Below are 27,873 nucleotides of genomic sequence, written 5' to 3'. Positions count from 1 at the left end.
CCTAGAGAGTTGAGATGTCCTGCAACAGCAGGTCTCCTGGAGGCCTCCAGTCATAAGTCAGTGTCCAGGGTGTCCCACATTGGTTCTTCTCTGTCAGTTAACATCTCACAGATCACTGGGATTCTGTGAACAGAGAACAGTACCTTTGATGACTTCCGATGATCACCATTATGAAGGGCATTAGAAAGTTTGAGTCTGGGAGCCCTCACTACACAGGCCCTCCAAGGACAGTGATTGAGGTGAGAAGGGCTCTCAAAAGTGACCATGGGAGGGTTTGTGAAGAGGGGCAGGCAGGGGAGGAGGACCCTGGAGAATATGAGACTCTCCTAGCCTTGGGGAGCGGGAAGGCGGCCCTGGTGTGGGACTTGAGCAGGGGTGGACAGCTTGGGGATGACGCTGACGTGCAGGGAGTAGGTGCTTCCTAGGGCACTTGGTAGAAATGGCGCAGGTGTCTTGGCCAGGCCTTTGATATGTGTCATCAGGCTTAGAGTAAAAGTCCACCAAGGCCCTGCCCAGCCCTAAGAGCCCATGTTACCATGGCCAAGAGGTGATGGAATTCTAACCCAGCCTCTTCCTTCTCTGCCAGGACATTAATGAAATGGTGCGAACTGAACGGCCTGATTGGCAAAATGTGATGCTGTACGTGACGGCGATCTACAAGTACTTTGAAACCTGAGTACACAGAGGACCCTCCCTATTTACCAAGTGACACAAACGCCAGTAGCTACGCGCCCGTAAAGCTTTCAGCACCTCTCCAGGCTGCCCCGCAGCGTGTGCGCCCTCAGCCCGGGGCTTCCAGGTTGGGAGAACTTGGGCCTGTATGGCCACGACTCACTGGGCTCCTCCCACATGACCTGTCCAGTCAGAGGTCAGCGTGGGCTCCGCATACATCACGCACGCTGACTTGCTGCTGAAGTTCTCCTTTTGGAGAGAATATTGAACTGTTAGTGCTGCGGGGTATTGAAAGTAGGCGCATGTACAGTAAACTTGGGAAAGGGGTTTCGGTTGTGTTGACAGCTCTCGGGGGACTCAGTGTCTAGCAGAGGTTCCTGCTTCCCGGCACCAGGCAGGTGGGCCTCAGCGCTCTGCGTGGGCTTATTTTAAGGAGTGTGTCACCACAGCAGTGGGACAGGCACCTCGTTCATGTGGCAGGGCTGTCCTAGCCAACACCACTGATGTAACGGATGACGGAGACCTGCACTCCCTGCTCCCTGCGCCCCTGAACAGTCCACGTGGCTGCGCCTCTGTTGACGGAAGACGGCCAGGACCCCTTGCTGCCGCTCTGCCGACCTGCCCCCAGCCTTGCAGGGGCCTGGGACCCAGCTCTGACTTCAGGTTTCTGGACAAGAGAATTGATCACAAGGAATTCTCTAGTTTAAAAATGTTCTTTTTCTAATGAGCAATATTGAGGAAAAATAGCTCCTGTTGTATTAGCACCAAAGTTAAATTGTTTGAGTAAGCTTAGAGATGAAACAGAATCTGGACATGAGTGAGCATGGTAAAAGCCAGGAACGAAGCTGGAAGTAGCATGAGAAACACTAACCAACTTGCGGGAGCCCAGACAGTGTAATTTAAAGTCACTCTCAGCTGCCTAGACGTAACCCTCTTAGGCAAGCGTTTAAGGAAGTGCCTTAACTCGCCTCACAAGAGTAGTCACTACACGAGCTCGGAGGCCGCACAGCCTGGTGATGGAGGCAGTCCCCTGCCGTGCCACCCTCTCCATGTTCCAAGCAACAGGCTGCCTCACCACCACCCCTTCTGCAGTTAGAATTGAAGCTTTATTTTACAGGGTGTTCTGTGAAGTGACCCTCAGACAGGGACTCGACCCTTCTTGGAAACAGGGAGCCCAAGTCTCATGTGCATCTAACCCAGTAGCTGTTGGTGTGAAAGATGTCAAGACCTCTTACTTGCAGAATACAACTCTGTTTAGCACCTGGAAAGTAACATGAGGAAGAGCTGTCACCAGTGTAAGCAGGGTCGCTGTCCCAGTCACAGATCAAGGAGGGAACTCGCAAAAGGCCACCAGCCAGTGTGGCCTGAGAGTTCTGCATTCGAGCATGGGGTTCTAGACTAGGAGTTTGACATGTCTGTAGCCTAGAAAAGAATGTGATTGTTATGAAACGGGCTGTGCGTGTGTTTGCAGCCAGGGTCACCAGGTGGCTGGTGACTGCCCTTCCAGCCTGTCCAGATATCCTAACCTGGCTGCTCTGGCTGCTGCCTGAATGGGAAGCTTTTTGTGGAAGGCCCACTCTTGGCTAAGGAAGGAGAGGCTGGTGAGTGGAGCCCAGGCCCGAGCACAAGACAGACCTTGGTAGACACTTACCCCCGTCCTGCCTGCCTGGTTCTGTTCTTGTCTGTTGCTCTGTTGACGGGTGCTGTCCCCTGAGGGACTGTTCCGGTGAGAGTAACTGTCTTGAAGGCTTTCCACACTTGGCTCTCTGAGCCCTCCCATTCGTCCTCACAGAGGCACCTGTCCGGACCCAGTGTGTCCGGTCAGCAGTGATTTTTGTTTATTTATTATGTTGGGGGGAGGGACGTCTCATCCTACAGAAAAAAAGACTTTCTTGGATCTGTAGTTCACACCTTTGTCCCTCCCTAGCCAAGTGAGCCAGCCCTGGGAGCTCATGCTTCATGCCGTTGGCGGGGAGGGGATCTCCAGTGTCTTTTGGAGGAGGGTGGCCACTGCTGATGGGCTGTGCCCACATGGCTGGTATTGCCCAGCATCGTGCCTGGGGCCAGTGATGGGGCAGAGGGTGGCCGAGGGAAGGGATTGGCCCAGACCCAGCCTGGGGACCTACCTGTATCCCTAACTACAGGCTATTCAGGAATACCTGCCATGGCTGCCCACATTTGCATGAGGGTCCACAGGTAAGAAGATTCCAGAAGTGTGACATTTTGCTTTTCCTAATAGGATCCTTATAACATTTGGATGATTCTAGATGGCCACATATATGATACATACCTAAAAGTGATACTCTGAGGTGCTTTTGGTCCATGGCACCTGATGTGAAGCTTCCAGAAAGTCATTTTGCCTTGTTTCCTTTCAAGCATAAGCTTTATAACAAAAGGGCCAGTTAACGTTTCTATTTCTCTTGCCCATGGGCTTCTGCTGATGATACTTTTTAATTTTGTTCTGTTAAATATTCTTGAATGTATTAAAATTGCTGAAACACATCAGGCTTGGGCTTTACTAGTTCACAACCTCCTGCTGCTCTCTGACCTCACATGGATGGTACCCTGGCTGCCTCCTAGGACTGGCTGTGGCAAGGAGGGCTCCCCAAACCAGCCTCCATCCCCTCTGGTTTGTGGGGGGGACCTATAGGGGTCAGGAAAAGTCCCTCCCTGGGCTGCAGTGCACAGCTGTGGCCTTAGCCAGGTGCCTGGACCTAAGATAGTGTCTGGCCCAGGTGAGCCTAGAGGTTCTGCGACAGGTGCTGACTCCCCAGGAGTGCTGTCTGAGCTGTCCACAAGGATGGAAGGCCCCGGCATATCCCAACTGTAGCCCAAACACATGCTGTTCTGAGGTTTGGGGCTTTTTTTAGAAGTGTGTCTTCTTGGAGATAATTTTCAGAGTATACAAAATTGTAGTGAAATCTAAAAAAAATAGTCGATAATTATACCAGACAAGCTTTTTCCTTCTGTGCATCTTGTGTGGAATGATTATGAATCCATGAGCACAGCCGGAACAGCACTGCATCTTGTCACACTGTACATGTCACATGCAGAGGAGCCTGTGGGGCCACCTCCTACTTTGTATAGGTGACCTGAGGTGCCCTTCCTGAACCTGCAATCCCCTCCCCAGAGTCAAGGGTCCATCCAGTAATTGACTCCCCAAGGCCCACAACCCACCACCTGGCTTGAGCTGTGTCAACTGTGAGCCCCCCAGGCATGCTGTTTGTGGGTTCCCACTGTGGCCTGGCTTCCAGAGCACAGTGCCCAAGTCCCTGGGTCACAGGGCTGAAAGTGGAAAGGACAGCTGCGACCGCTTGTGGCTCCTCACTCACTAGCCTGGGACCTGCGGCTATAGCTCTGACATGGAGCTCATGTCCTCGGCTCTACTGTGTCGGTATCATTCTGCTGTGGTCATCTCGCTAGATGCTGCTGTGTCGGGCTTTGCGTGGCATGGACACTATCACAGCAGTAGAAGGGTAACCTCCGCCTGGACTCCTGGCCTTGGCTAACGCCCCTCAGGTGTGGGGGGTGCCCTCCCCTAAACATCCCTCCTGCCTGTCATAGCCAGCTGCCTCAGGAGTGCACTGAGGGGGTCCTTTTGTAGTAATTTCCTGACCTCAGAGGTGTGGGGCCCACGGGGCTCCTCAAGTGATGGGGGACACCTGGCTCCTGGCAGGACCAGCCCAAAAGCTCTGCTTCCTTCAACCTGACGCTTGATCTGTCTGTTCCAGGGTAGCACCTGTGGGAAGGGAATCATTTCATCTTGACTTAGGGAAGGTTCTTGAACGTTTAGGGGCTATGGCTTTGATGGGTAGAAGCAGGAAAGTATTCCTCTAGGAGGAGAGAGATGCGGAAGAGATCCCACACCCTCTGTCCATAGCCTCTCGGCTGGTGGCACACAGTAAACAGCTCTGACCCCATCCTCACAGGGCCACACTTCCCATAGCCTCGGGTTGTCCTAGGTCTGTTTGAGGTTGTCCTTAAGTGGAGGACAGAGGCTGGCATTGGGGTTTTGTGCTTGAAGGCACTGTTCTCTGCATTGGGTGAGGGGTAGATTCTAAGCCTGGAGCCCAGGTTGCTGGGGAAACTGGCCTGAGCTCTGATCCCAGCCGTTCAGGACTTGGCTGGGCTGCACCTGTGCAGGAAGCAGGGTGGGCTCTGGAGGACAGGGTGCCATGCTCCCTGACAGCCTGGCCAGTAGCACCCCGGGGGCAGGCTGGATGTGGGAGGAATGGTCGCCAGCTGGGGAGCTGTGAGGGAGGGTCAGAGAGGTGGAGAGTGAGGGACAGCCTGTGTCTGGGCCACCCAACAGTCCCTGGAGGATGTCTCGGGTATTCAGTGTATGTGTGTGAGTCTGGGTTCGGAGGAGCGGTGTGCAGTCATAGGAGGAGGCAGAATCAGAAGGGCTGGGGACAGCACAGGACAGGCACGTCACATCACCAGCACCCACCTGGCAGAAAGCAGTTTGCTCCGGGCAGGAGTCCAGACACCCAGGTTGTCATCCCCCCCACACACAGACGTGCCACCAACACTTGTGATAGGTTGAGGCTGTTCCCATCTCTGCAATATCCTGGACTGTGCTACCCGGCATCCTGCTCTCTGAAGTGGGTAGGGTGGTGCCTGGAGCAGTCCTGGGACAGGTGCAGGAGGGTGGGGGTCACTTTCATGTTCTGGCAACTGCTGTGAGCAGTGTCTGGGCTCCTGGGTTAGGGTGTTGAATGACAAGCCCTGGCGTGCACAGGGCTGTTCCTGCCCACCATGTAGTCTAGGACTAGGCCCATGCCCATCTGGGCCTCAGTTTCCACATCTATACAGATGCATCCAAATCAGCTCAGAGACACAGGGCTCCTAGTAGGGTTGCTGTTTGGTCCCCAGAAGCTGGTACAGGCTCAAACATCTGCCCTGGGACTGGGCTAGAGAACAAAGGTTGCAGCTGGGGAGCTTCTCCGGGTATGGTCTGCCTTCCTGGGCTGCCCTGGTACGAACATAACAGTTCTGTGAGGCCCCCCCCCCACTTCCTCAATTCCAGAGCCTCAGGAAGCGTTTGGTCCCCTCCCCTTTGGAGAAGTCGGTGAGTACCTCATGGTGGCCTGGTTGGTTCCCAAGGATATGGCCCCAGCACCCACTGGTGCTTCGTCCTGGGTCTGGCATTTCTCCCTGATGTGGCCCAGCTAGCCCCACAGCAAACAATCAGGGGCCAGAGGCCACGCAGGTGCATCCTGGACAGGAACAAAGAGTGAGCGGAGTGGGGGTGGAGGGTGTCTGAGAACGGAATCTGGAGCAGGAGAGCCCAGCTGGCCCCTGCTGCCTGGCCCGAGGAGCCTGGGCCTGGACAAAAGGAAGGGCGGGTGCCCAAAGCCTTCAAAGCCTGGCCTGGGGCTGCTCAGGGAAACCAAGGCCCAGAGGTAGAAGGTGGGGTCTGGCAGGAGCATCCCCATGCCCACTGAGGAACAGCAGGCCTGTGACCTCCACCATTGGAGCTCCTTCGGATCTGGAGGCCAGCCCAGACGAGGGCTCCTGCCCAAGGGCCTCCTTCAAGACTGAGGAGGGCACAGGGGTGGCGAGATCTCAGCAAGACCAAGACCAAGGAAGTAGCCTAAGGCTCCTAGTGTCAAGGTGCAGGCCCCTCAAGATGTGGGGGATGCGCCTGACCTGTGGTGGCGCAGTGGATAAAGCGTCGACCTGAAAATGCTGAGGTCGCCGGTTCGAAACCCTGGGCTTGCCTGGTCAAGGCACATATGGGAGTTGATGCTTCTAGCTCCTCCCCCTTCTCTCTCTCTGTCTCTCTCTCTCTCCCTCTCTCTCTCTCCTCTCTAAAAATAAATAATTAAAAAAAAAAGAGGCCCTGGCCGGTTGGCTCAGCGGTAGAGCGTCAGCCTAGCGTGCGGAGGACCCGGGTTCAATTCCCGGCCAGGGCACATAGGAGAAGCGCCCATTTGCTTCTCCACCCCTCCGCCGCGCTTTCCTCTCTGTCTCTCTCTTCCCCTCCCGCAGCCGAGACTCCATTGGAGCAAAGATGGCCCGGGTGCTGGGGATGGCTCTGTGGCCTCTGCCTCAGGCGCTAGAGTGGCTCTGGTCGCAATATGGCGACGCCCAGGATGGGCAGAGCATCGCCCCCTGGTGGGCAGAGCATCGCCCCTGGTGGGCGTGCCGGGTGGATCCCGGTCGGGCGCATGCGGGAGTCTGTCTGACTGTCTCTCCCCGTTTCCAGCTTCAGAAAAAAAAAAAAAAAAAAAAAAAAAAAGATGTGGGGGATGCTGCACAAGAGGGTCCCCCAGAAGAGCCTGGAGAAGATGTGGGTTAATGGTGAATAAGTATATTCCACAGAGGAGAGTTTGTGAACAGCCCTCCCATGTGTCTCCTGTCATCACTGAACTGTAGGGTCTCCAGCACATTCCGTCTTTGGACAAAGGCCACACTCGAGACCTGGACAAAGGCACATGACATAACAGGACCATTGGATCAGCTCCCTCCACTAACAGACTATGCTGTAGGGAAAGGCTGGGGCCTGGTTCTACCTCCAGGGTAAGCAGGGTTCTGGGGACCCAGGAAGCTGGCTCTGGGGCTGAAGGTGAGCCAGGCCCTGCCTGCCTGACCACCCTTGGCTTGAGGACACAGCTACCCCAGGCCTGAGGTACCCATACTGAGATGTGGGGGGGGGGGGCTGCCCACTGGGCCTCAGAGGTGAACTTCAAAGGCCTTGGCACACTGGCCCTGAGGATGAGCTGCAGAAATGGACCCTTCAGTCCCTGAGCATAGGGAACGGCCAGTGTGGGGCAAGTGTGGCCTGGCCACATGTGGGGAGGTCTGGGTGGGAAGGGCACTGGGCCCCAGAATGAAAATGGCAGGGGAGAGAATTATTGGGGCCCATGCTGGGGGGTAGGGGACATGAGTGACCCCTGCGACTGGCTCAATGTTGATCTTTGCCCCATGAACCTCCATAGTCCTTTCCCAGCCCCAGGTAACTCAAGGCAAGCTATGCCTTGAGTATTTGTTGAATGAGGACCTGAATGAATATGGGCCCAATGGGTGGGGGCAGGAGGTTTTGTCTCCCTACAAGGAATTTGCTCTGTTCAAAGGCTCAGAAGCAATGGTAGAATGCAGAGACTGGGTGAGGGTCCTCTGGCTGGGTAGTGGCCCTACCTGGTACCTCATGGTCTGACTCTGGCTCAGCTCAGGAGGTGGCAGGGGAGAAACAAGACAGTCCCATTTTACAGGTAAAGTGAGGCCTGTGGGGAAGCCACAGCACCAAGTCAGCCCAGCTCACAGTCCCAGGGTCAGTGTCCCCTCCTGGTGGGGGAGCTCCCTCACGAGGGTAAAAAGGACCTGAGTAGGTTGGGGGTGAGCTCCTGAGCTCCTGTCCCCCTCACTGGAGGTAAATGGGGGTATGGGGAGGGCATAGCCAGCTGGGACTCCATAAAGGTCAGACCAGGGAGGAGTGGCAGTGAGGTTGGGGCAGAGCCAGGACAGGGGATGTTCCCAATTCAAACGTTGTCAGGCATGCTTCGCCCCTCTAGGTCTTGAGTTTTCCTCCAGTTGTGTCAGAGTCCTGACCTCTCCCAGCTTGCCCTCCTCTGTATCCGCACCAGCCTTGGAGAGCCCCCACTGTACATTAAGGGAGAAGGGGAACCAAGTTGGCTGAATAGGGGCAGGAGCCCAGGCTTTGGCCTTGGGAATGACCTGGGGAAGCTGCCCGGGGAAAGGCTAAGAGTCAGGGCAAGAGATGGGCACAGTTGAGCACTCCTCGGATGTGCTGGCCAAGCACCTGCGCTCCCACTCCCCACCTGCTTGCTCCTCCAGGCCCAGCTGTGCAGGAGATTCTTAGCCTGGCCCTGGGCAAGCCCCTCTGCCCTCTGCTGAAAACCCACTGCCCCCAGGACGTTAAAAAATGTAAGGGTTCCTGCTAGCCTTTGGTCAACTGGCTGCCTGATGCAGTTCATCCTGTGCACAGAATTGAGGTTACTTTAAGACTGTCCAGATGTGAAGGTCAGGGTCCTCTTGTATGGGTGGGTTGGGGCCAGATGTGAGGTCATTACAAATTTAAAGTCTCCAGAGCATGGGCCTGGGGTTTGGGGCGAGAAGGACACCTCCTCCAAGGATCTGAGATTCCAGGTTAGTCTGTGGTGCAGAAAGTGACTCCCGCTCCCTTTGCTTGGAGAGGTATAGGAGGGGGACACAGGGCCTGACCTGGCCCCAAAGGCTCAGCCCACAATCTGGGCTGGAAGAAATTGGGGCCAGCTTCTTAGGGGCATCCTTTGAGCTGAATGAGGTGCCACCTCCTTCAACCACCACCAGCCCAAAGCAAGATTCAGGGAACAAGGCAAGGCTGGGGACCAGGCAGGGCATGTCTTTGAGGGCCCCGAGTGTGGTAAGCAGCCTGGACTTTATCCTTCAGGAACTGAGGAGCCATGGAAGAATTTTTGGAACAGTGGGCACAAGGTACTTCTTGAGTCACAGCTGGACATTAGGGAGGAGATGATACAGGGTCACCGCCCGGACCCCAACACAGCTCCGACGATTAGAAACAGAACTTTAGGAAGACCAGAGTGGCCAGGCCAGCCCCGGGCTTCTTGAAGGGGAGGGAGTGCGGACCCAGCCCGGCGTGGTTCACTGGGCGGAGAGGGGGCTTCTGGGGCCGGAGACTCCTCGGAGGGAAGTTGGTGTGGTGCTGGAAAAAGTGGAGGAACCGACGGAACCTGGGAGAGCAAGCTGGGGCTGTGGGCGGGGGCGGCGGCGCGGCTCAAGCCCTACTGGGGGCATCGCCGGGCCCTCAGGGCGACGACACCTGTTTCCTGCGGACTCCCGCGTACTTAGGTCTTTGGTTTACTGGCGCGGCGGGGCGGGGCGGCGACAGCGTGGGTCTCGGAGCTACCTGCAGGGGGCGCCTGTGAGCGGCACGGCCCGGAGCTGGAGCCCGAGCGGCAGCCGAGACCGCGGGAGCCGGCGCACGAGCGGCAGGTCAGCAGTGGTCCCGGGTACCGGGTACGGGGTCCAAGGGTCGCGAGTGGGCTGCGTGGGGCCGTCGGGGGCTGCCAGGCCAGGGTAAGGGCCGGACGGCTCGAGTCCCCTACCACTCAGGGTACCGGCCGCTCCAACCCTCTCTACCCGCCGCCCGAGAGGGAGTTCACAGGGCTGGGGTCCGAGCCTTTCCCGGCGGCGGCGACTGAAATGGCGGGTGCCGGGCGGCTCAGGCGTGGTCGAACATCCTAAGCCCGGTCCCGGACAGCGTGCGGACCCTCGAGGCCGCCCCAAACTGGCCCGGAAGGTGCGTTTGGGTCGGCAGGGAGGGGAAGGGGTGCGAGAGCGCGGCAGCCACAGCGGCGTGGGGTGAGGGTTGGCGTCCGGACCCGCAGGTGACAGGCAGGGACCGTCTGTCGGTCCGTCTGGGCGCCACAGGCCGGCCCCAGGGCGCCCGGGGAACCTTCCGGGCGCCAGGCCGGGGCTGAGCGGGGCTGGGGTCGCAGAGGCGCTGCCTGGGGGCAAGCAGGTGGGACGTGGGGACGAGAGGGGACTGCCGTGTGTGGCGCAGCCCGGGGCGGGGCCGGTATCGGAGATGGCACGGCGACCACACGCTCAGCATCCCGCACGCTGCGGGCGCGGCGAGAAAGGAGAGCCAGGGACGCAGGCTGAGCGCGGCCACGTCCCATGGACGGTAGTGGCGGGAACACGACTTAGGGGACCCAGGAGAGGCCAGACGACGGGCGGGTTGAGTGCGCGCCTCGGACTGGTCCTGGTCGGCTGCCAGGCTGCCCGGGCAGAGGTAGGAATGGCGGGAATGGTGGCGGCAGGACAGCCCAGGAGATCGAGGAGGGGGCCGCGCGCGGGCTGTGGAGCAGATATCTCTGAGTCCTGGCACGACCCCTCGGCTTTAGGCATTAATCTCCCAGTCTGTACAATGGGAAGTCGAGGGTTCTGCTGGGGTGGGCTGAGGGGGTTTGGGGGAGAGAAGCAAGAAGCTGGAAGGCGAGTCTTCCCACCCCCCTTCCCCCAGGACTGGAGTCAGGGCTGGTTCCTGGGGGAGGATTAGGCTACCTGCCCCCATAGCCAGCTCTCCCTCCCCATCGTAGTCAGCACCCAGGCCCGTTTCCACCCACAGGGCCTTATGCTCCCCTCCCCTAGGCCTCTGCTGTCCAGCTGCCGTGGATTCCCAGCCTCTATACCAGCGGTTCTCAACCTGTGGGTCGCGACCCCAGCGGGGGTCGAACGACCAAAACACAGGGCTTTTCCGATGGCTTTAGGCGACCCCTGTGTTTTGGTCGTTCGACCCCCGCCGGGTTGCGACCCACAGGTTGAGAACCGCTGCTCTATATCCTCCAGAAGACTGTACGTCACCTCTACGCTCATCCGGAGCTGTCCCTTGGTGTCCCGGCACTGGGAACCATGATAGGGAGCTTTTGGGAGCACAGTGGTCCTTGGAGGCTGCAGCGGGGTCGGGGGCTGCTGTGGCTGGTCCTGGAAGCCTGGGGTGGCTGGCAAGGCTCTGCCCTCTGGGACAGCGCCTTATCCCAGGTCTTGGCATGTCCATGGCAGAAACTTTTCCTCTAGCAGTGATGTCAACACCTTCTTGCTCTGCCCTTGCCCTTTAAGATCTCCCTGGCTCTCTCAATTCTTAGTGTCTCTCAGACCACTGCCCCTCTGTCCCCATCCCCTCATGCTGATCAGGTTCTGGGCTGAGCCGGCTTCCTTGTTCATAGCCTCAGGGAGGCTGAGGGCAGCCCAGGTAGCTGGCAAGAGATAGGCTTTGGGCCAGGCTGGTGCTGGGTGGCCTTTGGGACTTGCATATTGCCTTCCTGATGTTAGCCTTGAAGTGCAGGTCCCCAGCCACACCCCTGGTCCTGCACCCTGAGAGCCCACAGCCTACGAGGGCAATGGCTGGCTCCAAGGACAACCCAATGGACTGGAGGTTTTGGTGCCCAAACCTGGGTTTTGGTCTTGACTTGCTGGGAAGCCTTGGACAAGTCACTCTCCCTGGAATCCATCTTCTCATGAGCTTTGCTTACCCTGCAGAGTTGTGGAGAGTCAATGAGAGACGGACATTGGCTATGGGGGATAGGGAGAGGCAGGGCAGGCCAGAGGACAGACCAGGGTCTATGTTTCAGCTGGGGAGCTGAGGAGGGGGCCTGTTAACTGAGGGACATGTGGATTGTAATTGAATTGGGAGCAAGCACTTGGCTTTAAGGCATTACATCCTGCAAATTTCAGAATCTCTAGGTGGTCATGGACAGTACCTGCTGTGTAGGACCACAGCCCTTTGGTGGCTCTCCACAGTGACCTAAAATGCCACAGTAGCCCTTACAACATCTAACTTGCCTAATTTCTGAGCCACCTTACCATGGATAAACTAGAAACGCTACCCCAACCATTTTACGGCGTCTCTCTTGTCTGCTGCAGTTCGGGCTGGGTGCTGTAAGATGTGTACAAATGGGAGTCGAGGGAAGGATGGCCAGGCTGGCAGCACAGGCAGCGACGGTGGGTGGAGAAGGAGTGAGGGGGCCACTGGAATCAGGTGCTGAATTGGCAAAAGGGATGAGTCCCAGCCCCCAGGAAAGGAGTCTGGGCCCAGGGAAGCACTGGTGGCCACTGAAGGGAGGGGTTGCCCTGTGGTCTGGAGTTGACAGGGCAGTGGGGTACAGTGCCTGAGATGGAACCCTGCAGGTCTGTGCTGGGCCTGGGTGGCGGAAGGGAAGTGCGGAATGGGCAGGAGCTCCAAGCTAAGATGCAGAAAGGAGCCCCTGGGAGAACACTGTCTGGGCAGGGCCTGAAAGCTCTGGGCGGGGAGAGGGGCATTTTAGTGGCAGAGGTCCGCCAGCCCAACCCACAGAATCGTAAAGGAGGCCTGTGGCTTGGAAGCCGTGGGATTCTGCCAGAGACTGGAGGGTCTAGGTGGAAGAGGAGAGCAGCTATCTCACTCCAGTCTAGGGAAGCGGGCGCCCAGGGAAGAAAGGATGCTCAGCTCTCCAGGGGCCCCCTCAGGCCTTCTCTGACATGCTCTGAGCCCCTCACAGGCTGTTGTCTTTGCCTGGAATCTCTCTTCCCTGTCTTCCAAGTCCAGCCCAAATGACCTCTCTGCTGAGAAGATTTCCAGATTCCTTTGGGCTCACACCTTCTGCAGAACAAGCCTGTTTCAGAAACTTCTGGGCAGGGGCTGACACTGTCTTTCTGCGGCTCCCTCCTCTGCTGCTGTTCAGTCAGCCCACTGTCTCCTGGAGGAGAGGCTGCCTCACGCACCATGGGAAGGTGTGCAGCATCACACTGTAGCTCCCTTGGTGTCTGGGCTGGTGCTCTCTGCCCAGAGCCCCAGGGCTGGTATTTTTCTGCTCATCTGCCACAGGGGCTTTCATCTCTGGCCCCTAAGCGGCCTCTGCAAACTGCGAGTGGGGCATGAGGGGCCCTGAGTGGGCTAAGCAGTGGTGGGGCTGAGTGGCCCCGGGCCCAGCCCATAGGCTGTGCTCTGGTTGGTCCAGCCACGCCCCCCTTCAGCCTCCAAAGCCCCATCATCACACCTCCAGGGTCCCCAGGAGTAGTCTGCCTCCCTCCTGTCCTCACTGAAGCCACTCTCTGGGGGCACCAGCAAGCCTGGCACTGCTCCTTCAACAGGCCAGGATCCCACCCCAGCCCCACAGGGTCTGTGTTCTCAGGGCCATCTAGAAGCCCCTCGTCCCACCATCTTCCCTGTTCAGGCATCACAGTGCTTGTCACCCCACCATTAGAAGGTTCATTTGGGGGTCTGGGTGCAAAGCACTCCCCCGGCCTGCTGTGCACACGTGAGGAGCCTCCGCACAGAGGGGATGCCTCTTGTGCAGGGTCTCAGGGAGTGCTGGATGGAGCAGCAGTGGGCCCATCACGGTTCCTTCCACCACAGAGTGGACACCCAGCACTCTGGGGTTGAGGGGTGGCCCCTTGGAGGGGGCTGTCAGGTGAGGTGACCAATGAGGGGGTGAGTGGCCACCTTAGGCGGGGACAAAGGGGACCTGAAGCTTCTCTGGCATCTGGCCTGGACATGTGGGAATGGAAGGGGATTCTGAGAGTCCAGTGGGGAGAAGGGAGCTGGGGCAGGCCCTGCAGTGCCAGGGGCTGGTGATGTGGAGTCTGCTCTGGGGGCCAGACTCAGTGTAAGAAGCTGGCTCTCCGCCCTGTTCCTGCCCACATCCTGCCCCCAGGGGCAGAGAGCAGCAGCCACACTCCCAAAGGGCAGTGGGGGAGGGGGCACCATTGGGTAGGGGCCCAGCCTGCACCAAGTTCCTGAAGCTGGAGCCACCAGCAGCCCTACGGGAGGGAGGGAGGGAAGAAGCAGCTGTGCTTGGTGGCTGCTCACTTCTATGAAATACTGGAAGACACCTGCCCAGACGAGGGGTTCGGCAGTCCCCAGGCCCTGGGGTTCCATGAGGCTCATGCCCAGCCTAGGACACACCGAAGGCCAGCCAGGGCAGAGGCGCTGGAAGGCTTGTAGTTGGGAGCAGGAGCTGAGCTGCCTGTCTTATTTGCTTGTTGCCCCCTCCACTCTGACTGAGCTCCTGTAAGACAGATGTCAGTGCTTCTTAACCTGTCACTCAACTTTCTCTTTGTAGACTTGGTCGCTTTGTGAAGTTTCTGTGGGAATTTTTCAGTGTGATCTTCAGATCCCCAGTTGCTCTCCTGAAGCACATCAGGTCGATTATGTTCTCTATCTCAGCCCCTCCGTTTTTTCTTTCTGATATTATTTCTTGATTTGATATTATTTCATGTTCATATCTGCCTGTTCTTGTTTCATTTCTGCCTATTGATTCATCAGTTCTTATTCTTGTTTATGAATGTTATTCCTTTCTTTATCTCTTTGAAGATCCTAAATGTCTTTGGAAATCACCAGGGTAGCAGCTGGCTCCCAGGACCTTCTTATGGGACACATCCTTCCAGGTCCCCTACTGTTGGCTCAGGGCCCTGCTGGGACCAGGCTTGGCAGCAGGTGGCACAGAACTCCCTGTGGTCCAGCAGCTGGAATGCTGCCTGGCACTAAGTAGGTATTTGGGAAACATTTGTGATGAGAAGATAGTGGAGGATTTTAAGGCCAGGATTCAGGAGCCCAGGAATGAGCACAATATGGCTGCAACAGGTGTGAGTCACTAGTTGGGTTAGGTATGTTGCCCTTAGCCACGCCCAAGAGCAGATGTGCAGGGTCCTGCCTGGAAGCTGGCTCTGGAGGGTTACAGCCACCATCTGGGTATGTGTACAGAAAGCCTCTCTAGTCTAACATACAGGGAGCCAGAATTGGGCCAGGAAATATGTGGGTTTTGATTAAATGGAGTTTTAATTAAAGTGGCCAGGCCAGTGAGGGTGAGGAAGGTGGAAAGAGACGGCCATTGTAGTCCAAGTGCTGGGAGTCCGACGAGCCATCCTTTCAAGGCTTATCGTGCACGTTCCCTAGCACGTGTCTCCAGTTTGTATGGGACAGCTTCTGATCTCTGTTCTGCAAGGGACAATCACAGGGAAATAATACATGATTAATATTTAATTTCCCCTCCTGGCTAGCAACAGAAGACTTGAGGATTAATTAGACGGACAGAGCCAACAGAGGATTAGGAAATTGCCGGATCCTGGACCCACCCCTAACCCCCTCCCCACAGCTCCGGCCTTCCTGTAGCTCTTGGAGGCCTCTGAAGGAAGGGAAGCAGAGAGGGGCCCTGAGGCCCCAAGAAGTCTTCCTGCTGCTATGTTTTCCACAGGCAATTCCCCCAGCTCAATTCTACCCTTTTATGCTCACAGTAAGCCTGGGAGGGGTCATTAACCTCTTTGGGGCTTAGCTTTCTCATCTGTTCATGGGGACAGTAAGACCACAGATAAATCCTAATGCCCCTGTCAGGCTGCACAATCAATTTCAGAGGGTCCAGGCAGGTAGCCCCTGGCAGAGCACAGGGTTTGGTGGCTCTGTGGTAGCTGGAGACCTGTCTCAAACGGACTGTGTGCAGTGATCCCTAACTCCTGTCAGTGACTTGTTAGTAGCTTGAAACTACCCCGTAATGGGAGCATTTATACCACAAAAGTCTGGCAAAGGCCATAGTCATGGCGCCCCCACCCCCAGGCCGATTTACCGGCCTAAGGCTGGGAATTTCCTAACCTTCCTGCAGAACCCGGTCTCTTCCCTGTGCTACCTGCCATGTGGTACCTCCACTCCACTGATGTGCTCTGCTTGGGCTGGGAGATCCTGGTCTGGCAGGGGCCCAGGTTGCCCGGGATGTCGGGCAGCACCTGAAAGAGCCTGCAGGAATGCTGTAGGAAAGGTGGGGGGGGGGGGGCCAGACGTGCGACTAAGCAGCCTTTTTGGACCCGGTGGGCAGGGGCATTAGATGTTTTTAGCTCCTTGCAAGGTTGATCAGGGCAAGAGGAACTTGCACCCATTGCATCCAGTGCAACCTGTGGGAAGGTGGGGCCCAGGAGAGGGGCACACATCCCAGCAGGATGGTGGGCAGCAGGAAGGCAGTTTCAATTTAATCAGGAAGGATGTTGGTCCCAGGCGCCGTTCAGCCTGGGGGCCCAGAGTGCAGCAGGTGGTGGGGGGACCCTGAGGACTGGGGGTGCACGGGCAGGTACCAGGGGCTGCAAGGAGGCCTTCACTGAGCAGAGGCCTCGACTGGGCCTGTTGAAAGCCCTCCCCCACCGGACATCCTGCCTCACAGGGAGTCAGCCTGGCATCCAGGACTGGTGCTGATGGTGTGATTGGGCAGCCCAGCCTCCGCTCCAAAGAAAGGTGGCACATAATTTGGTCAGGTGAATCGTTGATGGTCCCATCTCATCTGTCCCCTGGCAGAGCCTTCTGAATCTGGACGATTGTCTGGGGCCAGATCAGGTTTTTAGCCTGGGCTAGTCGAATTGGGAGAGGTTGTGATACCCCTCAGTGCCGATTCTCCCACGGAGGCCGGTGCTGGGTCAGGAGGACAGCAGGTGGCTGTGAGGAGCTAGGAGGGTGGGCAGCTGGTTGGTGGTGGGAGGCTCCCCAGGGCTCCCTGGGCCTAATTAGACAGTGGCCTGCGGCTGCTGCTGCTGCTACTGAGTAGGGGAGGCTCTAGGTAGGAGACAGGCCACTTCCCTTCTGCAGAGCAAGGATGAGGCCCTGGACACACAGCCTCTGCAGTTGGAGGGATGACCACCGAGGGACATTCTGTGTGGCCAAGGATGGCACAAGGAGACATGGTCTGGCCAACCTCTGCATGTGGCTCACTGTGTTACCAGCTGGCTGGCAAGTGCCCTGAGCACAGCAGGAGCTCAGTGGGCCTCGTTCATGCCCCTTGGTGCCAGGCCTGGGAGAAGCCACAAGCTGGGAACCTCTCAGGTTTTCAGGGACGTGGCCTCCTTTCTTCCTGCTCCCTGGTGCCGGGTGCTCTGCTCCCAGCCTCCTAGTGGCATAGAGAACGCCCCCTTGGGCTCTAGCCTCCTGAGACACATGGAAGGGAACTTGGGGCTCATCCTTTGCATCCACCTGTCACCTCAGAGAGGGTGGGGGTAGCCTGGCCTTTGGAACGAGCGGCCTTCTTCCAGGTAGGCATTCCCACTCAATCTCCCATTTCCTGGAGGAGAGAGGGAGGATGCAGCCCCCAGAGCCCACGTGCAGGTGGCTGAAAGGCTTCCGGCCTCTGTCCCCAGGCCGGCAGCAGCCACTACCCATGCACACCTGGGACCCCATGAGAGCCCAAGACTGGAAGAGGGGTGGATTTGGCATGGGGGGCACACATGAGCACACATGAGTGTGACCCGTTGGAATAGACGCAGTGGGAAGAGGCCCCGGGGCTGGCAGAGGGATAGAGACCATCTCACATGCTCAAGGGGGTCCCCTGGGGGTTTGAGTTGAGGAGACCAAGACTTCTGCTTCTGAGGGGTGTCAGTAATCCCTTACATTTCTATGGCATTTTGACTCTAGGAAGGCCCTTTCAAAACTGTTTACAGTATTTCCTTCTTATAGAATCAGGAGTGAAAGCTGAAATGGCTGCCAGAGGATATGTGGGGTCTGACCTCCTCACATATCAGTAGGGAAACTGAGGCATTCTTTTCCACCGTCTCCCAGCAAGTGCTGGCACTAAACTGAATTCAGTCTGTCCTGGTGTCAGCCAATCAGAGAAGAAGATTGGGGAGCCGGTGTGGGAGGAGGGGCATGAGGTTGCTGCCCCACCCAGATGTGCCCGCCCCACCGCCCTGTGCAGCACCCCTGGTGAGGCAGGAGGGCTCATCTGCTGGCAGTGGGAGAGAGGACCAGACGGCCCCCCGGATCCTTCCAGACGAGAGCTCTCGGGGTCCTTGAGCCTGTCCTGACCTGGGCAGTGTGGGGAGGTGCTGGTGGTCCCCGGGGATGGAGCTGACTGAGAGGGCTGAAGGAGAAGGTGGGTGGATCTCGGAGAGCCCCATGAGCATGAGCAAGGGGCCCTTGCCAGGAGGGCTGTAGAGGTGGCAGTGAGTCGGGGACCAGGAGGCTAACAGGACTGCCACAGAAGGCTGAGAAGCTGAGCCCGGGGGGGACTACCATGAGCGATTCAACATTGAAGGATTCTGGGCTGCCCTAGAAAATAACAGCCTGGGGCTGAGGGCCTCTCCCGAATCGGCTGTGCCTGCCCTGCAGCGGTCCAGCTCCTCACGGGTTTCTCCTTTGGCAGGTGCCTCGGGAACTCTGAAGCTGAGCTGAGCCAACATGCCGCCAGCACCCGTGGGAAGGGTCTGGTTTCCGGAGGCTCTGAGTCAGCTGTGCAGAAGCCCTTAGGGAGCCCCCCTTGACCAGCAGTCGCGCTCTTGGCTCCTGTGAGGAAGGGGCTCAGGGGCCTGGACAGGGCCGGCTGCGCTGCAGCTATGGACCGTGAGCTGGCCCGGCCCGCGTCCTTGCCGACTCCCTTCGCCTGCAGCTGTGACCGCCATGGGCTCCTCGGTGTACATCGTGGTGGAGCTGGCCATTGCCGTGATGGCCGTCTTGGGCAATGTGCTCGTGTGCTGGGCTGTGTGGCTGAACAGCAACCTACAGAACGTCACCAACTACTTTGTGGTGTCACTGGCCGCAGCCGACATCGCAGTGGGGGTCCTAGCCATCCCCTTTGCCATCACCATCAGCATAGGGTTCTGTGCAGTCTGCCACAGCTGCCTCTTCTTTGCCTGCTTCGTCCTGGTCCTCACACAGAGCTCCATCTTCAGCCTCCTGGCCATTGCCATTGACCGCTACATCGCCATCCGCATCCCGCTCCGGTGAGCTAGGGGCTGGGGTGGGCTGCCCTGCGTTCTCTGTCCAGTCTCACCTTATGCTGAGTTCACATCTCTGCAGAGGCTGCCTGTGCCAGAGTCTGGTCTGTGCCCATGATCAGGGTGAACCCAGGGTTAGGGTTTTGTCTGTGGTATCAGTGTGTTGAGGTGACTAGTTCATCAGCCTGGGGCTGCCCAGGGCTCAGCACATCACCAGCAATCATACCAATCTTGCTGATCCCTGTGGGCAGAGGGCACCCTGGTCTCCCCCAGTCTCCCCCAGGGTGGAGGCTGCCATGCTCCAGCTGTTGGCAGATGTGTGTGACCCAGGCCCGGGCAGTACTGTCTGGACTGTTACTCATGCAGCATGATGCTGGGGCGGGGCGGGCACCACGGGAAACCACAGGATCTCCAAGCTAGAAGCCTGCCCGCCCTCCTCTGGCTCCTCTGGGCAGGCCTCGAAGTTTGCGCATTAGGAAGATGACCCAGAGAGGGGAAATGACTTGGTCAAATGCCACAGTGAGTCATTTGAACCTATATGCAAATTCTGTGCTCCGTGGGTCACCAAGTGCTCATGGTATTGGAGACAGCCTGTGTAGTTAGCCTGGTAGAGGTTTTTTTTTTTTTATGATGAATCTTTTGTGAAATGACTTCAGCTACTTGTGTAAGTGAAGACTTCCCCTGAGGCTAAGTTTTCTTAGTGTGGCCTTCTCCTACTCAGCCATGGATGAGGCTAGGGAGTGTCCCTCCCGGGGGACACCCTGGGGCCTCCTACCTCATCTCCTTGTCCCTCCATCCCAGAGACAGCCTGGGTGGCTGCAAGCTCTCAGGAATGTCTTAAAGGAAGAAGGTACCCCACCCCCTGGTCCCCATGGTGAATTCTTCCAAACAGGTGGGACCCCGACCCGTGAGGCAACTGAGGGAGCCAGTTGGAGGAGGAGCAGGCTCAATGAGCAAATGGAAATGTAGAGCGTCAAACCCAAGGGGACCCTTTAGAGGTCATTTCCTTTCCTTTTCTGGATGGAAAAATGCGGCCCAGAGAAGGGGGCCAGCCCTCAGGGCCACACAGTGAGTTGGTAGCACAGCTGCGCCTGGGTCTGGGAAGAAACATGGCCTGTCACTGACTCTTCAGTCTCTGGGTGGCCCTTGTCTCCCAGAACCTGCACTAGGTGACCATTCCTGTCACCTGACCCCAAGAGGAAAGCAGGCACCCTCGTCATGCTGCTCAGATGAGCAGAGAAGCCTGGACCCCCTTGTGGCCCTATAGGATGCCCTGCATCTCAGGAAAGCCTAGGACGCTTGTCAAAATAGAGGGCCACCTATGTGGCAGAGCGGGACCCAGAGTCCAGGCTCAGAATGCAGAGGGGTCTGTGGGCCGGTGGGGGGGAGGGGGGTTGGAGAGCAAAGGGTTGGCCTCCACTGCTGGGGGCTGGGGCTGGGCCAGCCCTGGTCAGGGAGCAGAGGCCTCCTTTTATTTGTACTTTCGTCCCTGACTGAAGGACAGCAGGATTCAAGGGAGAACAAGGCTGCTGGTCCAAATTGAAGAACCTGGGCTTCTTTCTCTTGTTTCTGTTTTCTGAGAATCAAAAGAATGACTCCCTGACGTAGGAGGATGGGTCGTGCTGTGTTACTGTGGAAAGTCGCTGTCCTCTGGGCCCATTTCATCTGTAAGAGGGGCAGGCCTCTCGGAGTTCACAAAGTGTCATGAGAGTCCAGTGAGCGGATGGGAGTGACAGGGCCTGAGGAGGGTCGGCGGCTCGGGTGGGTGGGGATTCAGCTTCTTCCCAAGCAGCTGGAGGTTTCGAGCTCGGCCCCTGGATGGAGCCATGAACCTGCCCCTACCCCCATCCCGACACCCATGGCCTTCTAGAACAGGATCTAGTTCCACCCAGACCGTGGACATTTGAGCTCCGCTTAGTAAAGCTTTGAAAGGCCCAGCCTGGGTCTCTTGGATCTGGGAGCCATAAAGATGAGGATGAGGATGATGGCAGCCTTCCTTTCAGGCAGAGAGCTTCACAGTTGCCAGAAGACATTTGTGCAACAGGGTCTCCTCTGATCCTCATGCAGGCACTAAGGGTCCTGGGCCGGGAGGAGCCAGGGAGGGTGAGGTATGTGAAGGTGTCTTTGTGGGGGCTCCTCAGGGGAAGCTGGGCATGAGGGGTAACTAGTTGGAGGCACATGAGAGCCCGGAGCTTCAGGCAGCAGGCTGGGCTGCAGTTCCCGCCCCTCCTCCTTTGTCCCCTTCCAGCTGGGAACCCAGTCCCCTCTGGTGCCTTTTCCCACTCCACTTAGTAGGTCCATCTGGCTACTCTGCGGTCTGGCCTCTGGCCCATGCTCTGGATGCCTGGCTTCAGGCCTGCACCATTCACCATTACTTTCTTTTTTTAAAAAAAATTCACTTTCAGAAAAAAATCTGCCTGACCAGGCGGTGGCGCAGTGGATAGAGCGTCGGACTAGGATGTGGAGGACCCAGGTTCGAGATCCCGAGGTCGCCAGCTTGAGCGTGGGCTCATCTGGTTTGAGCAAAAGCTCACCAGCTCGGACCCAAGGTCACTGGCTCAAGCAAGGGGTTACTCAGTCTGCTGAAGGCCCGCGGACAAAGCACATTTGAGAAAGCAATCAATGAACAACTAAAGTGTCGCAATGCGCAACGAAAAACTAATGATTGGTGCTTCTCATCTCTCCGTTTCTGTCTGTCTGTCCCTGTCTCTCTCTCTGTCTCTGTAAAAAAAAAATCTGTGTGCTCCTTCCCAAGTGCAGGGACCGTGGTGGGCTAGGGCAAGGCCTAGTGGGGAAGTTGGTGAGAAAGAAGCCTTCCCAGAGGCAGAGATGGGAGCCCAGTGGACTGGAAGGCCAGGGCAGGAGACAAAGGCTCTTTGCCCAGGGAACTTTCACAGCTATTGTCTCCTATCTCTTATGTTAGCCCCTGGTGAACATTCTCTGTCCTTGGGATATAGGCTGAGTACGGGGCAGCAAGCCTGAAGTCATACCTGATGAATCACCCCATTGGTACAAACCTGAGTGCCTTGACTATAAAAAGGGCAGGATCAGGAGAGAGGGCTCCCTGGAGGAGGTGATGCTGATAGATCTGGCAGGATGGGTATGTGGGGGCAGGTGCAACAGGAGGGGTCCAGGCCTGGGCAGAGGCCCCAGGAAGGAGTGAACCTGTGGGTTCTGGGCCAGGGAGAGGTGGTGGAGACAGAAGAACAGGCAGGCAGGGAAGTGTGAGGCCAGCTCAGGCTAGCTGGTGCCTAAGATAGTATTTGGGCTTTACTCACGGGTCAGTGACTCTTTAATTTTGGATCACTGGCTCCTTTGGACAACTTAGGGAAGCTCCCCTTCTCCTCAGTGTCAGGCAAAGGTATATAAAACTCCACCTGGAATTGGGGTATTCTTGGACTATAGGATGAGCCCTCAGAGTGGGTAACAGGGAGCCCCCAGAAGGGATAGCCTGTGAGCTGGAAGGCACAGAGAGGCAGAGGTACATCCAGGTATGAGCAATGGCTCTGGTACCTGCTTCCTGTGACACCTCTGGGCTTACTGGAACATGCTGATGGCCATGTCACCCCTTCCACCCAACAGTCTATGTCTGGGGCCCAAGAGGCAAGATGTGACTACTTTAAGTCACAGATGCAGCCCAGGGGACTCTGCTGGGTCAGGCTGTGTTTCAGCCATTGTTCCATTTGGGCCCCAATACTCTTCCAGCTTCTTGGGGACCTGAGCCCCAGGCCTAAAGCCTAAGGGCTTTATTTGAATAACAAAATAAATCTGTTTGGTATCTTTTAACAATAAATAATACCTGTGTTAATAAAACATAAAAAAAAAAAAAGAACAAACAGTTATATGGCGAAAAAATGTCCCTCTTGCCCCCTGCCCCATCTCCATTTCCGTCCAGGAAGGCATACTGGGAATCCTTCTAGAGATGTTCTTTGTACACATAGATAAATGCTATTAATGTGTGTTTGTTTCTGTCCCCACAAGGGGCTTCCTTTGAGAACGCAGTGGCAGGCTTTCCCTCGACAATTGGACAGACCAGAGATTTTCAGATAACGTCTGCAGAAGCCTCAGGCTGGGCCCCGCCACAGTGAATGTTATTAAGCGCCTCTCTCCCCTCGCAGCTCCACTTAAATGCCTTAGACTGTGGGCAAGAAGGTCTGCTGCTGCTGGAGAACAATTTGAAAGCCTCCAAAACAGGTGGTTTCCAGGGTCCTTGATGCCATCCCTATTGCTGTTTATTTCTGCTTGATTGCCTCAAATCACAGCAAGCTCAATACTGCCTGAGACAGCCCATTTCTCCCATGAACAGTCTAGCTAAAAAGCTCTTGCCTTGAACGTTGCTGTAATCTGCCTCCCTGGAATTTCCACCCATGGATTCTGCTTTCTGCCTTAGGGGCCTGTGTTCATGGGCCCCAGATTCTTTTTTTTTTTTTTTTACAGGGACAGAGAGAACGTCAGAGAGAGGAATAGATAGGGACAGACAGACAGGAATGGAGAGAGATGAGAAGCATCAATCATCAGTTTTTCATTGCAACACCTTAGTTCATTGATTGCTTTCTCATATGTGCCTTGACCGCGGGCCTTCAGCAGACCAAGTAACCCCTTGCTCAAGCCAGCGACCTTGGTTTGGGTCCAAGCTGGTGAGCTTTTGGCTCAAGCCAGATGAGCCCACGCTCAAGCTGGCGACCTCAGAGTCTCGAACCTGGGTCCTCCGCATCCCAATCCGACGCTCTATCCACTGTGCCACCGCCTGGTCAGGCGGGCCCTAGATTCTTAGTCCCATTTTACAGATAACGAAACTGAGGGTTAGAGAGGCAGAATGACAGGAACACCCTAATGCTAGAGCCCAGGGATGCTATACACTTTTCTTAGGAAAATGTTAAAATTAAAAACCTCTATTCAATGAAATGATATAAATTAATATTTATAGAGTACGAAAAAACAAAACAAAATTAACAGTGCCTGGCACAGAGCAAGTGCTATATAAGTATTAAATGAAAAAAATAAAATGAAAAAGCCTGTGACTTTGTATTTGAGGCTGCAGAGTATGAGAGCACCTTGGGCTCTTGGTAGACATGCGCAAGGCCAGGGCCGTCTTCTTGCACGGCCTCACTGTGGACACCAGCCCCCGCTGAGTGGGGCCGCCTGGTGACTGTGTATTCAGAATTGACACAGTTTCCGAATCCACAAATTTACCTCGGCTTGAGTTGCCTCTGGGCTCCTGGAGCAGCCACAGCAGGTCCATTCCTCTCCTTGGGCCCCACCTATGAAATGAGGGCTAGAGAAGGGGTCCAAAGCCACCAGGTTTTTGTTGTTGTTGTTTCCTTAGTTTGAGTTAGCTGACATAATTTAAACCATGGGAGATTTTACCCAGAAAATCAGCTGCTGGCCCCTCCTGAGATCCAGTAGCGCTGGGCGCACATTTCTTTGCATGCGGGGAAGGGCCAGCAGCGGTAGCCGGGGAGATGCCCGCCAACCTGCCTCACTCGTTTGTCACCTGCCGGCCCTGTGTTTGCCACCCACAGATTAGGTTGTTCCTGTGACTGCTTCCAATTTTGGAATTGAGTAAAACGCATTTTCCTTGGCACCTACTGTGTCCCTGTCTCCATGTCGGTCAGGCAGAGGTGGATGCAGGAAGTCCCTCCCCCCAGGGCTCCAGCCTTGGGGGCCCCAATGGGGTCGGGATGGGTTGCCCTCCAGGAGGAAACCCCCTGAACTTGAAGAATGAGTGGGGTTTACCAGGTAGAGAGGAGGGCAGTCAGACCCAGAACCGTTAAACAGAAGGCCATCCTCAGAGATCACTGAAGTCGCCTTCTTCAATTAGAAAGAGGAATTTTTGGTTCTTTTAATAAAATCCATGCCACCTTTTCTGCGGGCCTGGGGTCAGCCTCTTGGCCAGCGGGTCAGGCCATTCCCTGAGTCTGGGACCCAGTCTGGCTCCCTAGAGCAGGGACTTTGAACCGACGTGTTATAGGAGGCACACTGGTGTGCCGTGAGAATTTTTAAAACATCCAGTACCTGTTTAGTCAGGGGACTGACCTTTTTCCTTAGATCACCAAATAAAAAAATGACAATAGCCAATAGAACAATAGCTATCCAATTTGAATGAATCAAAATTATACCTATTTTTTTGTCAGATTGGCAAAAATATATATATTTGGCAGTATGCTACAGAATTTTAGTTATTAATTTATGTGTGCCATGGGATGGACAAGGTTGGAAATTGCTGGTCTAGAGTCCTGAGGGGTTTCGGGCAGATTAGTCCTCTCTGGACCTCTGTGCCTCACGCAGTGCTTTCCTTCTGAGTGTTAACACCACTGTCTGTGAAAACACACTCACCTCATCTCTCTCCAGAAGGCTGTGGGAAAACTTGGAGGGGAGAGAGGGTATCTTATTTGGCCTAGAACCTTTACCTCTCCTTTATCCCCTGTGCCACCCCTCCTGGGGGCTTCATGAGACCCTAAGTCAAGTGGGGAAAGCAGAGCATAAAGTACAAAAGACGGGAATCAGTGTCAGGTCTGAGCTGGCTGGCTCTGCCCCCAGCCAGCAAGCCCACCCTCCTGGCCCAGGCCCCCTATAAAGGGAAACCTGTTCCAGCTTCGAATAAAATCAACAAGAGAAACAATCATTTCTCTCCTCCCCACTTCCCCAAATCCTTGCTTATTAAAATCCTCACACCAAACTAATTCAGTCTCAGGACTGTTATAATACTATTCAATAACCATCTGAACTTCTGTGCAGTGGTTTCCCTTCCTAGGGTGTCTGATCTCCCATTCCTCCTGTGAGGTCCAAGCCAAGGCTTGGCCTGTCACTGAACAGAAGAGGATACTGAGCCTAGGAGGCAGGAAGTAGTGTATGGGTTTCTGACATTTGGCTCTGCCCAGCCCTGGTTCCTCAGGCCTCTGACTCTGGTCTCCTCTCCCCAGGTACAATGGCTTGGTGACCGGTGCGAGGGCCAAGGGCATCATTGCTATCTGCTGGGTGCTGTCCTTCGCGATTGGCCTAACCCCCATGCTGGGCTGGAACAGCTGCACGCTGCTGACGGAGGATGGAAACAACTCACAGACCTGCGGGGCGGGCCAGGTGGCCTGTCTCTTTGAGGACGTGGTCCCTATGAACTACATGGTGTACTACAACTTCTTCGCTTGTGTCCTGGTGCCCCTGCTGCTCATGCTGGGCATCTACTTGCGCATCTTCCTGGCAGCCCGGAGGCAGCTGAAGCAGATGGAGAGCCAGCCTCTGCCAGGGGAGCGGGCTCGGTCCACCCTGCAGAAGGAGGTCCACGCAGCCAAGTCGCTGGCCATCATCGTGGGGCTCTTTGCCCTCTGCTGGCTGCCCCTGCACATCATCAACTGCTTCACCTTCTTCTGCCCCGAGTGCAGCCATGCCCCGCCCTGGCTCATGTACCTGGCCATCATCCTCTCCCACTCCAATTCCGTTGTGAACCCCTTCATCTATGCCTACCGCATCCGTGAGTTCCGCCAGACCTTCCGAAAGATCATTCGCAGCCACATCCTGAGGCAGCGGGAGCCCTTCAAGGCAGGTGGCACCAGTGGCCGGGCCTTGGCAGCTCATGGCAGCGATGGAGAGCAAATCAGCCTCCGCCTCAATGGCCACCCGCCTGGGGTGTTGGCCAATGGGAGTGCCCCCCATCCTGAGCGGCGGCCCAATGGCTATGCCCTGGGACTGGTGAGTGGAGGGGGTGCCTGTGAGCTCCGTGAGGACATGGGCCTCCCAAACGTGGAGCTCCTCAGCCACGAGCTCAGGGGAGCATGCCCAGAATCCCCTGGCCTCAAGGGTGTCTTGGACCAGGATGGAGCAGGCGTATCCTGATGAGCCACCAAGTTTGCCCCTTCTTGCGGGAAGGATGTCTTTCTCTTTCTGGTTGGTGGAACCAGTCATGTCGGGAGAAGAGTGAATGTGCTGGGAGACCCTTCTCGTGGCTGGTTCCCACTTTGGACTGAGGAGGGAGCCCTGGCTGGCCCAGCATGAGGCCCAGCAGCAAGGGTTTGGAGTCCAAGGAAGCGGACGTTTCATGCTGGGAGACCCTGCACCCTGCCAGGGCCACAGCGCCAGAGCATCTTGGCTGGGCAGGGCCCAGTCACGACTTCGGGAGCATCTAGAAGTGTCTCCCTGTCTCTGCAGAGCAGCTGTGGTAGAGCAGGCTGGCTGGCTGTGGGGCTGGGAAGTGGCTCCAGTCGGCCCCTGCCACATGCACCACCCTCCCCAGACTTTCCAAGGGTTCGGAGATGCTGTGTCTGGAGGTGGCATTTGACCATTTTCTAGGAGAAAATGTAGGCGTGAGGATATCCTTTTTATTTTATTATTGTCCTTCCCTGGCTGCAGGGTCTGTCGTTGGTCCTCCTGCTAACCCAGCACCAGGAGTCAGCCAGGGGTCCCAGGCAGCCCTCTCCGTTGCTGTAAGCTGCCCTGTGCTTGTTACCCACTGGCCCCAGGGCCACCCCCTGGGCTGACAGAGCTGGGCTGGAGGGTGCCGACTTGTATGGAACAGTGTCAGAAAGTGGGCTCGGGAGGAGGTTCGGATGGCCGGTCATGGGGTGAGCCTGGGGAGTGCGGAGCTGCCCAGGCCGAGGCCCTATTTAACTGCCTTTCCTTCTAAAGGGAATGTGTTTTTTCTGAGATAAAATAAAAATTGAGCCATGTTGTGTTTTAAGCTTGTCCAATAAGAATGTGTCTGAGTTCCTTCCCCTGTTCCACAGCCGGGCCAGGCACATCTGGGGGTGGGAAGGTGTGGCATGTGTGACAGTGTGTGCTTATGTATAGACGACAGACACGCCCTGCCTGCCCAGGGGGCTGTCCCAGGCTCTCATCCTCTGAGTGGAGAGATTTCCTGGTTGCACCAGAATTCAAACACCCATGCGCAGCCCCCAGACCTGTGCCCCTGCAAGAGAGGGGTCGTGGGAGGAGGGGGCTTTTACCCCAGCTGCGTTCCCTCAATGTGGGGACCAGGCTCCTCCCTCCCTCATTACCTTCTAAAAGTTCTTCAAGGAAGAGATC

The 27,873-nt window shown here is 56.4% G+C and overlaps 2 protein-coding genes across 8 annotated transcripts in view; both read left to right on the top strand.

The window, feature by feature from the left end:
- The window catches only part of SPECC1L (sperm antigen with calponin homology and coiled-coil domains 1 like), a 134,483-nt gene extending 131,309 nt beyond the window's left edge, over window positions 1-3,174 (top strand). For all 3 annotated transcript variants that reach the window (XM_066365520.1, XM_066365521.1, XM_066365522.1), the window contains one exon: window positions 587-3,174. In XM_066365520.1, the coding sequence (XP_066221617.1) occupies window positions 587-676 (90 nt within the window). In that variant the 3' untranslated portion in view covers window positions 677-3,174. The remainder of the gene's footprint in view (window positions 1-586) is intronic.
- Window positions 3,175-9,591: 6,417 nt separating this feature from the next.
- Window positions 9,592-27,219, top strand: ADORA2A (adenosine A2a receptor). 5 transcript variants are annotated; one of them, XM_066365517.1, is made up of 3 exons: window positions 9,592-9,630; window positions 18,288-18,864; window positions 25,782-27,219. In XM_066365517.1, exons 2-3 carry the CDS (start codon window positions 18,542-18,544, stop codon window positions 26,686-26,688), a joined length of 1,230 nt encoding a protein of 409 aa, XP_066221614.1. In that variant the 5' UTR covers window positions 9,592-9,630; window positions 18,288-18,541; the 3' UTR covers window positions 26,689-27,219. The 5 variants fall into 5 exon arrangements, with proteins under 5 accessions (XP_066221614.1, XP_066221615.1, XP_066221612.1 ...); XM_066365518.1 differs by having other exon boundaries at window positions 9,593-9,654; XM_066365515.1 differs by having other exon boundaries at window positions 9,614-9,937.
- Window positions 27,220-27,873: the final 654 nt, after the last annotated feature.

This window comes from Saccopteryx leptura, chromosome 2 (genome assembly GCF_036850995.1).
Source record: "Saccopteryx leptura isolate mSacLep1 chromosome 2, mSacLep1_pri_phased_curated, whole genome shotgun sequence".
NCBI classification, from domain to species: domain Eukaryota; kingdom Metazoa; phylum Chordata; class Mammalia; order Chiroptera; family Emballonuridae; genus Saccopteryx; species Saccopteryx leptura.
The sequence above is the reverse complement of the archived record's forward strand: the minus strand, read 5'-3'. Positions and strand labels throughout refer to the sequence as shown.

What these genes read in the sequence shown, in the direction of transcription:
- ADORA2A (XM_066365517.1), top strand. Translation starts at nt 18,542, where the DNA reads ATGGGCTCCTCGGTGTACATCGTGGTGGAGCTGGCCATTGCCGTGATG. An exon ending in GCCATCCGCATCCCGCTCCG is followed by an intron (nt 18,865 to 25,781) that starts GTGAGCTAGGGG and finishes TCCTCTCCCCAG; the next exon opens with GTACAATGGCTTGGTGACCG.